At 42.4% G+C, this 10,946-nt stretch overlaps 1 protein-coding gene across 1 annotated transcript; it reads right to left on the bottom strand.

The window, feature by feature from the left end:
* Nucleotides 1-421: 421 nt before the first annotated feature.
* Nucleotides 422-10,265, bottom strand: DLL1 (delta like canonical Notch ligand 1). Its single transcript, XM_089669692.1, has 11 exons — nt 9,659-10,265; nt 7,360-7,668; nt 6,036-6,096; nt 5,416-5,673; nt 4,377-4,437; nt 4,017-4,147; nt 3,755-3,924; nt 3,383-3,599; nt 2,321-3,104; nt 2,096-2,210; nt 422-1,168 (listed from the first exon to the last, which is right to left on the bottom strand). Exons 1-11 carry the CDS (start codon nt 9,710-9,712, stop codon nt 1,163-1,165), a joined length of 2,166 nt encoding a protein of 721 aa, XP_089525818.1. The 5' UTR covers nt 9,713-10,265; the 3' UTR covers nt 422-1,162.
* Between the last annotated feature and the right edge of the window lie 681 nt (nt 10,266-10,946).

The following is a 10,946-nucleotide window of genomic DNA, read 5'->3' as shown; positions in this document are numbered from 1 at the left end:
ATATCCCCAGTGGGAATTCAGACAGCCAAAAAACCTAAAACATATTCTTACCCTGCATTACTGTGTACAGAAATAGAGCCTGTCCACTTACCAAGTAAATGTTCACGCTGAAAAGTGTAAGTTAACTTTGCAAAGTGAATCATAGTAAATAAGCTGAACCCGTGTTTTTATTGACTACCCAATCAAGTCGAGGTAAATTTAAAAAAAAAAGGATTTTTGGTACCCCACAATTGGTTGCTTACAGTGAACACAGCTTTATCTAATTTATTAACTATTCTTAGTTTGCATCTAAATTTCATTTACAATCTTGAAACTTTCACTTTGCAAAGTGAACAGTCCCTACTCCTGCAGTAAATCGAACCTCATTGAGTCCCAACGTGACTCTATAGTGACTCTACAGTATATTAAAAAACTCCAGATATTATCATTCATAATATTTATTTTGGAAAAATAGTTTAAAAATGAATTCCTTCATTAACAAAAAAAGTAGAAAAAATCAAATATCATTTGCACAATATTCCATAAATACATATATATACAAAAAAATATAGTCACATAGACCCGAAGTGCCTTTTTACATATTTACCATTTTTTTTAAATTATAAAAAATGAACATCACAAATACTCAAGCTTTACAAATATCGTAAAAATAGTTTTACAAGTTCAAAAAATAACACACATTTTTTGACCTAGTGAAAAACACCTTTCAGTATAAAAAAAGACTAAGGAAGGCAGTGTCTGGAGTTTAGCAACGGAGTGGCTCATAAAGAATTCAACTATACACCTCAGGCAGTGCACTCATCTTCTGCAGACTCGTAGAAGTCCATTCATTAAATATATATATTTATATATTTATATATATATATTTTATAATAATTATTTTAAAAAAAGACAAAAAAAAAAAAAAGCAACTGTCCATAGTGCAATGAAGAAGAACTGAAACGGCAGTGCAACAGTTTTGTGTCTGGACACAGAGGCTAGCTTGTAGTGTCCATTTTGTTTTGCAGTCATTTTTGCTAACTTCAGTAGAGAACCAGCTCGGTCTGAATTTAGTGTCTCAGCAGCAGTCAACAAAGGGATGTCCCTCTCCTCTATTATCAGCAGCATTCACATGGGCGTCACCTCTGAATATATGACAAGAATGTGTTGTACAGTTTCCGTATTACACCTGTGGAAACAAACAGAAGAGATAAGCTTAGTCACCTGTTGGCAAATCACTTAACATATGTTCCTGCATTCACAGTGTTTGGCATACTTAAAGTCCAATGGACAGCCCTGTACCCCCACGATTTGTGACTGATATTTACTTGAAAAGTGAACATTAAAAGCTCTATTAAGTTATCCAGTTCTGTTACTGAGCTCTGATTACTGAGTGCACTAGGTCTGAGTGGTACCTATTGGATTTCATAGTCATATTCAGACACCCTGAAGGTGCAAATAAGATTATGGGAGGGATTTACTAATACTGGAGAACTCAGAGTCTGGTGCAGCTGTGCATGGTAGCCAATCAGCTTCTAACTTCAGGTTTTTCAATTAAGCTTTGGCAATAAAACCTGGAAGCTGATTGGTTTCTAGGCAGAGCTGCACCTGATTTTGCACTCTCCAGCTTTAATAAATAACCGCCTATGACTTCAATGCCTATTGTACTGTATATGTATTCCTGCTACTTTATAGAGACTATAAAAGCTACAACTACTGGTCACTTTTGACCTAACACTCATTAGTCGTAGCTTTGTACTTGCATTAGTCCTGACCATCAACTGTTTGGGTTTCAGCATTACTAAGGTATGCAATAAGGTTTCCAAAACACACAGCAATAATTTATGCTTTTGGTGGATTGAGATTATGAAATGGTTTTAGGCAATATTTTTTACATAGCCTACATTTCCTTTCTCAATATAAAAGATGACGAGGGCAATGTTTAAAGGGAACGCTAATTAGCTTTGTAAAGTTTAAAGCCAATAAAACATACAAACCTTCAAACAAGAAGAGCAGCTTGACTTTATAGGTCATACTACCATGAGTTCATTTAGACTGCATTACCCCTACAGAAGGCTCTAAACTCGACAGGTCTAGTACAAAATAAAATACTAACCTCAGTTGCTATGATGCATTCATCTTTTTCATCTGATATGACATATACGGACTGATATTTTGTGTCTTTCGAAGAGGAGTAATTAGAGTCTGGCCTCCTTTTTTCTGAAGGATCACTGTGGGTATCAAAGAAATGGTAAGCCATTAGAATTGGACATGGTCCAAGCAGAGGTTACAATAAACCATTACAGCTGTATATAAAGTTGCAGAACATCAAGATACCTACCTTTTTAAATGTGATGAGTGCGTTTCTTCTGAATCTGAGTCACTCGAGCTGCACTTGGCTTCACATTTCCTCCGTTCTTCTTTAGCTGCATCCTCATTTTTCAGTTCATGGACTAAATTGTAATCCACAGTTGGGTATCTTGGCTTGTAGCCATTTTTATCATTGTTGCTTTCACTTAGAAAGTCTACTTTTTTGTTTGTGTTTTTAATCTGAGTGGTGCCTATGATGCTCACAGAAATGTCCTTTTCCCGATGGCAATTGGCCAGATTATTCATAGTCTTGGTTTCACCACGAGTGGCAGCAGGCATTTGCCGTTTCTTCTGTACTCTAAGCCGCACGTAAACGACTACCGCTGCACAGCCTAGCAGTAATAGTAACACCAAGATAATTCCAGCACACACTGCAATCCATGGAAACTGTCCGTTGGGCTTTTCCATAAACTTATCGGCAGACTCACCATTGGGTTTCTCAGGGAGCAAAAACTGGCAATTAAGTCCACCATAACCGCGAGCACATTCGCACACATAACGATTGTTCCTCTCATGGCATGTTGCCCCATTGTGGCATGGGTTGTGTTCACATTTGCTCACAGGCATGCTGCAGTTTTTCCCAGTGTACCCTGGAGGGCAGGTGCATGAATACTCATTAATCATATCCTGGCATGTGCCACCATTTTGGCAGGGCAAGGAAGCGCAGTCATCCAGGTTGTCATCACAGTGCCTCCCTGAGAAGCCTTCTTGGCACTGGCAAATGTAGGAATTTCCAAGGTCCTCACAGCGAGCTCCTGTACCAGAGCCAATCAGGAAATGATTAGAGAATGTAAACTGATTAAGGCCGAGCACAATTTATACTAACACGGATACAAAATCTGATATTGGGGTTGCAGACAGAAACTTGACTTAAACTGCTATTTCATTCCCACCACCTTCCCTATTAATAGTTATATTTATTACTGGGACTTTTTGCAAAACAATACATATGCAACTGAACGTATTTCTGTTTATTTATCAAAGGCCTGATTCATACTAACAACTAACTAACACAACTGGACTGTGATCTTACCGTTGGCACAGGGATTGGGGCTGCAGTAATCAATTTTCTTTTCACAGTTGAAGCCAGAGTAGGCAACTGGGCAGAGGCAGCTGTATCCACCATCTGGATTATCCGTGCATCTGCCTCCATTGAAGCATGGTCCATCAGCACAAGTCATGGCACTGAGCTCACAGTTTTTGCCATAGAATCCAGGTGGGCATGAGCAGGAATAGCTATTTTCCATGTCCTGTGTTTTAAAAAAAAGGCAAATGTCACTTTAGAAAAGAAAACTGCATAACTCTTCCCTGAGTAAAACTACCAAACAATTTATAGCTTAACTCCAGAGTCTTACATTCATTTGGTTAACCCAAAGAACTAATTAGGAGGACAAAAATGACTTACCGTACAGCTTCCTCCATTCTTGCATGGGTTTGCGTCACATTCGTTGATCTCAGTCTCGCAATTGGATCCAGTATAGCCCGGACGGCAAGAGCAAGTGTAACTTCCCTGACCAGTATTGGTGCAGGTGGCTCCGTTCTTGCAAGGCTTGTGGTGAGTGCAGTAGTTAAGGTCTGTACAATGAACAAAGCAAATTATTAGAAATCTGTCCTTTCACATTTATTAAATTCAGTCATCTTCATCATTGTTTATTGTATAGTCTCACCTTGGTTACAAAACAGTCCACCCCATCCTTCTTGGCAGTTGCATTGCCAAGGCTGTTGGCATGTACCATGCAGGCAACCAGGGTAACGGATGCATTCATCGCAGTAGCGGCCTTGCCAACCTACGCGGCATCTGGATGGAGAAAAAAAAAAAAGTGGTTATCAATTTGTTACCGAGAACACAGCAGACTGACTTTTAAACGATTCATTGAAAGCATTTGGAATATGTATGAGAATAGAAAGTATGAAACCCTTCTGCAGAAATTCTATGTGTGTGTATATGTCAGCTGCTCTTTTGCTTTTAATTATATACACAGACAACATTCTCTGACTTTGTTCAAACATTAACATGGTAAACTCACTTGCACTCTCCGGGTTTTTCACAAACGCCATGTTGTTCGTCACATCCAGGAAGACAGATCGCTGCACAAATAAAAAGAAATGGGAAATATAAGCGATCTATTATGGAGCATCAAAATGAACAGCCATGAATTGGTGAAGTTTCTGCAAATGAGATTCTATAGGCAGACTGCTGGATTCTGTTCTCATTTGGTAACTGGGAACTTTCCTGGTCACTTGCAAACAGGCATTCTCCTTAATACATTTACACAGTGACAAAAGAAGGCTCCCAGACCTCTTTTCCCCTCCCCCTTTCTACGCACTTTTTTCTTCCAAGTGAGGGTCAGAAGTCTTTTTTTTTTTTTATTCCTTCTTCCCTAATTCTAAACACACACATGGTTCCACCCCTTAATATCCCAGCGAGTGTGTGCAGATAAGAGTGGACAGCTGGTGTGCAGGGTGCCAGTACAGGACAGCTGCTCTATTGTCTATTCTCTCCCAGCAGCTGCCCTTCTGCAACAATACCCCATTGCCTCTAGCCAATCACGGGCAGGGGTGCAGTTCTCCCGGCCAATCGCTGCGAAGATCTAATCTATGGCACGCGTGTGATTTCTCTGAAAACTTTTCATTATTATTATCATTTAAATAAATGGTCCAAAGTTCTCAGCAGAAAGAGGGGCACCAGCCTCACAAAGGACGGTGGGGGAAGGGGGAAGCTTTCTTGTTTCTCTAGCTTAAGACAAGCTCGTTAAGCAGGCAGTGCACATTTTACACAGCTATGTGACACTGAATGCACAAAAAAAAGAGGAGAACACCCCCATTAGGCAGTATAAAAAGGAGCTAATCAACATGATTAATGAGACACTCTGCATAGCAAATGTGTCATTTAATTGGACAAATAAAATAAAAAATAATTTGACTATAAAATGTCAGATGCTTGCGTCATTTTCTGCATATAAAAGGGATTGATTTAAATGGATGGAATTCTTTTCATTTTTATTTTTTTACATGCAACCTATTTATAAGACTATGGAAGTTTTTTTTTTTAGAGTCTATACTTACGTTCAGTGCAGTACTGCCCCTTCCAGCCGGGGTTGCAGACTTTCTCTCCCTTTTCGCCACAGGAGAAGTGTCCAAAAGCGTCATCCCTGGGGCGGCAGTAATCAGTGCATCCTTCTCCGTAGTAGTGTTCATCACACACAAAGCGATAGGAGTACTTGAGTTCTGTTCTGCCGCTGCTGTGCAGATCCTGAGACCATTCTTCGCCAACTGTTAGGTGTCTCTGGGTGGCAAGGCGGCTGATAAGGCGCTCTGGATTTTCTGCCAAACCAAAACAAACCTTTATTAATAACCACATTTCATCCAACATAGCAAATCCCTTTTTAAGCCACCATACTGATTATACTATGATCCTACAAATCACTCAAAATGTAATATATTGCATAAATGCTGGCAATAGCTCCAAGGATAAAAAAAAACATTTTCTTGGACTGGGCCTAGTGACATCCTTAGGAGTCCATGGTGAAGATCAAACACTGGAAAGGTGTTGAACACATTGTCACATGGACTTCCTTAAGTGTTAGGTGGCAAGTTGGCCCTTCCTGCTGTGAGCATGAAAGACTATGGGGGACAATAGAGAGAAAAAAAAAAAAAAGGACCACCCTATACAGAGCACTTCTTACCTGTACTTAGATCATCTGGTGAATCGGTGTGCAGTGCTTCAATGATGAGGGAAAAAGTACCCTGTGCACAAGAAAATAAAAATGGCAATATTAATAAGAAGCTTAAAAACGCAAATGGAATATCACACTGACATACAGAAATGTTCCATTTCAAATTGTAGAAGAAATCAGCACATAACACCAACTACTGATAGCTGCCTACCCCCACTGCCTAGGCGAGGCTCAGAGAATTGTGTTGGCTAGCTGCATGTTTTCACTTTTCCTAAGGAAATGGGTGGACTTTTAATAGTTATTTCCTGGTATGATTTTTATGCTTGTTGTTTCATTATGCAGTGATCCCCTCCACCACCCCTTAAGTGCCAGTCGCCTGCGTACAGAAGAGCCTTGGTTGATTAACCCTTTCCTGACTACCATCACATTTGTATTGCCTGGCTTTCCATGCACTGCTGCAACAACTGATGGTGGTAAAAAGTGAGAATTTTGCATGTTTTTTTTTTTTGTGTGTGTGTTGTTAACCCTTTCGGCATGATAGGAAGGACACAGCAGATCAGGGGGCCTAGCAGAGCTGTTGTCATCAATCTTCACGCTTAATTTACCTAGTTTCACACATTGAGAGGGCTGTAAAATGAATCCTTTTGGGAATTTCACGCTGTGCTGACAATTATACAACTGCTACCAAAGACAAGAGGGGGAGACTTGGGCAGTGGCATTTCCAACACCATAACACTTGTTCCTTTTGGAAAAATAAAGGGTCTGCCTATGACAAATAACTCTTTTTCATCCGAACTCCCCACCCCCTCCCTTCCCTTTTCTTTTTCACACACAAATTTCAGCCTTTCAGTTCCATCTCTTTGAGCTTGGACTACTAAACATCCCCCTGGGTCATACAGACAGATGCAAACCCTAAAAATAAACCTTTTCCCTTAGGCTAAGCAAGCCTTTATGTGAGTGGTATTGCTGCTTTTATCCAGGGGTTTATTTCACCTAGTGTAATCCAACCCCACCCTGTACACAGTGTGCTTAATCTACCTAATCTGAATACCCTGTGTCAACAGCCACCACCCTCTGAAAGCCCCTATGATCACCCATGTTATCATCAACTACTGTACTTAACCCCTATCAGAGTGTCTGACCCTGTTAGCTGTCCCTGGTGTGCAGAAGATACAAAGCTGCTGCTTGCATTAGGTGTTGCTAAGCGTATTGTTCAGCATTGAATTCAGCAGCCTTTACAGCCATCAAGCTGCCCTGTCTGGATGGATTAATAACAGTGATCAACTACATGTACAGGCAGCATCCTCAGAAAAAGAAAGACTAGGTCACTCACAGGCCAGGTGAATCCAAAGGCGAATCGGATGGGGTTAGTGAAGCTTGGGTCTGAGCTGATGGTCTCTGGGACGCTGAAGGAGTTGGAGCCCAGCACTGGGGTGACGGCACTGCCATAGGTACATGGGGGCTCCGGGGACACGCTGCTCTGGTAGTGCTTCAGGCAGATCCGAAAGAAAGTCTTGCACTCGCATTGCTGCAAGCCCTGAGAGCCGGACATCCCACCACGACAGCAGTTCATATTCCCCATAGGACCTTTCTTATTGATGAATTCTTGCAGCTTCAACTCAAAGAGCCCGGAGCAAGAGATCTACAAAGCCAGGAGAAATACATCACATAAAACAGCCATCCTGCATTTGAAATTCACAGCACATATATTTGTCGCTCTCCTTCAGTGATGGCCAAAATAGGCCTGGATGGCAGAGCTTCACTTTCTCTACAGTCTAGGCATCATTGAAGGTAATGCCCCCCCAGAATGAACTAGGTACCCCTATATATAGCATGTATTTCGTATTTCTTCCATGGTAAAGAAGCTTACACATTCAGGTTACAATACAGCATTTATTATAATTTCCATGAAAATGCCACCCATCTATTAAAGTTACAAAAATCTTCTTTCCATGGTAAGGATGCCCATTTTATTAAAATTACAACACCTCTACATATAAAATGAATCCCTCCATAGTAAGCATGCCCACCTGCTGTAATTACAAAACCCCCTACATGTAGCATTTGTCATCATTCCCTCCATTATATGGGTACCCATCTAATAAAGTTAGAAAACCTCTACATACAGCATTTTATTTAATCTCTTCCATGATAGGAATGCCCATTTATTAAATTTACAACACCTCAAATATAGCATTTTATATGAACCCTCCATGGTGAGGATGCCCATTTATTAAAGTTACAAAACCTCCCACAGGTAGCATTTTTCTGAATCCTTCCATGGTTAGGAATCCCACACAATCAGGTTACAATACAGCATATTATCCTTTCCAAGGTAAGAGTGCCCATACAAGTTACAATATAGCATTTTATATATTATTCATAGAAATTGTGCCATTCTATTGGAATTATAACACCCCCTATATAGCATAAACTGTTATTCCTTCAATAGTAAAGGTGATCACTCATTAACATTATAAGCCCCCCATCTCTTAACATATCACGCTATTGCATCCATGTTAGGGTGCCCATTTACGAAAGTTCCAATCCTCTCCTACATAGGGCATATGCTATTATTCCTTCCATTGCAAGGGTGATCACTCATTAAACTTACAAAGCCCTCCATCCTTCAATATACAACATACCGTTGATTCTATGGTAGGGTTCCATCCTTGGCTACATAGGGCATATGCTTTGATTCCTTCCATAGGAAGGGTGATCACTCATTAAACTCACAAAGCCCCCCATCCTTCCAATATATAGCATGCCGTTGTTTCTGTGGTAGGGTGCCCATCTATGAAAGCTCCAATCCTTACCTACATAGGGCATATGCTTTATTCCTTCCATGGGAAGAGTGATCCCTCCTTAAACTCACAACACCCCCCCCCCCCCCATCCTTTGAAATACAGCATGCCGTTGTTTGTATGGTAGGGTGCCCATCTATAAAAGTTCCAATCCTTACCTACATAGGACATATGCTTTTATTCCTTCCATAGGAAGGGTGATCCCTCATTAAAGTCACAAAGCCCCCCATCTTTCAATATACAGCATGCCATTGTTTGTATGGTAGGGTGCCCATCTATGAAAGTTCCAATCCTTGACTACATAGGGCATATGCTTTGATTCCTTCAATAGGAAGGGTGATCCCTCATTAAACTTACAAAGCCCCCCCATCCTTCAATAAATAGCATGCTGTTGTTTCTATGGTAGGGTGCCCATCTATGAAAGTTCCAATCCTCTCCTGCAAAGGGCATATGCTTTGATTCCTTCCATAGGAAGGGTGATCTCTCATTAAACGTACAAATCCTATGTCCATCTAATAAAGTTCCAATACCCCTCTATTTATAGCATCTGCGATTATTTATATCCACAGTAAGGGCGACCACTCTAATAATCAAACCCCCCCCCATCAATATTGGTTCCATGGAAAGGTTGCCCATCTATTAAAGTTCAAGTGCCCCCCTATGCCGTCCTTCCTTCCAGACAGTAAGGGTGATCGCTTATGAAACTTACAAAGCCCCCCAGCCCATGGCCTCCATGGCAGGGATATTAAAGTTCCAGCGCCCGCTGGTCAGTGGTGGCAGCTCGCTGTCACTGTGAGAGCCAATCGGAGTTGCGGATGGATGTCTTACCTGGGCTAGCAGAGCCGAGACGAGGAACAGGCAGAGTGCGGCATGGGCCCCCATGGTGTGTGTCTGCAGGGTGCGGTAGAAGGCAGAGCCAGCCGCAGATGGTGGATGGAGAGCACAGCTTAGACTGCCGCACCGCCGGCTCTGCGTTCCCTTCAAGTGTCTTCTCCTCCCGGCTAGAGACGCCCTTTCATTGGGTGACACCGAGCTTGTCAATGGCAGAAAAGGTGGAGACTGGCGCTAGGTGAAGATAGGAGTCCTTTAGCATCCACCTTTAGGAGAATTCCACCTTGTCTGGCCCCTAGATCTCCATAGGAACCCAGTAAAAGGCAACAATCCAGAGAAAAGCCAAGCACCCGATGGGAGCGGTATAGTTCCCGGAGCTCCGATAATCCCAGCAGCCAGGTGAGGTGTGTGCTGACTTGTCCTGCTCGGGCTATGCTCAGTCCTGGTGTCCTGGTGTCCTGCCCTCTCCTGCTCTCTCTGCCTCTGGCTGGCCGCCTGCCTCTTTATATGGAGCTGGCCGCCTGCATAGCTAATGACATGCAAATGAGCAGACCCCCAGTCTGTCTAGAGATGTCACAAAGGAGCCACTTTACAGAACCCTCCTCTCCATGGATTGCCAAATGGTCAGTGAGCTGTAAAATGTGCAATCCTCCCTCCCCTCTCCCCCTCCCTCCTTCCCTCTGATATTGGGCACACACATACATACACACACATACACACACACATACACACACATACACAACACACGTTTTACATTCTTTACATTGTTATTTTAACTTTATTTTATGACAAGATCTGGGCTGATTTCATCTGAAGGTGCAGGAAAAAAAAGTGGCAGTTGCCCTCTTCCCCCATCCCCTGATCGTACCCCCTATGCCTTGCACACACACACCCCCTCCTCCTCCTCATCGGCCGTCTTTTCTCACCTCTGTATCCTACGTGTGTGTGGCTGCCATCTACAACCCAGGGGCGAGGAGATCGGTGCCACTCAGTGATGTCACCTGGCAAGGATTTCCAGTGTGGGAAAAAGGGGTGGGCATCCCCCGATCCACTTACTGTGTGCACTCCTGCGGTCCCCCATGTCGCTTGCAGCAGCAGTGGAGAGGCAGGAAAGGTGATCGAGCAACATGTGAAGCTAGATCAGATTTCTTAACCACTTCTACGCTGGCCACCTGTCACCCTAGCCAGCCATCTACTGAGGACTGACACCATTGATGGCAGCTGGAGGACACACACAGCCAATACTCACTTGTGGACTATTTCCCCCCAAAACTGCTTTTAGTTC

This window comes from Staurois parvus, unplaced genomic scaffold, assembly GCF_062004578.1.
Source record: "Staurois parvus isolate SC_StPar_1 unplaced genomic scaffold, SC_StPar_1.0 ptg000081l, whole genome shotgun sequence".
Taxonomy (NCBI): Eukaryota; Metazoa; Chordata; class Amphibia; order Anura; family Ranidae; genus Staurois; species Staurois parvus.
This window is presented reverse-complemented; position numbering and strand designations above follow the sequence as displayed.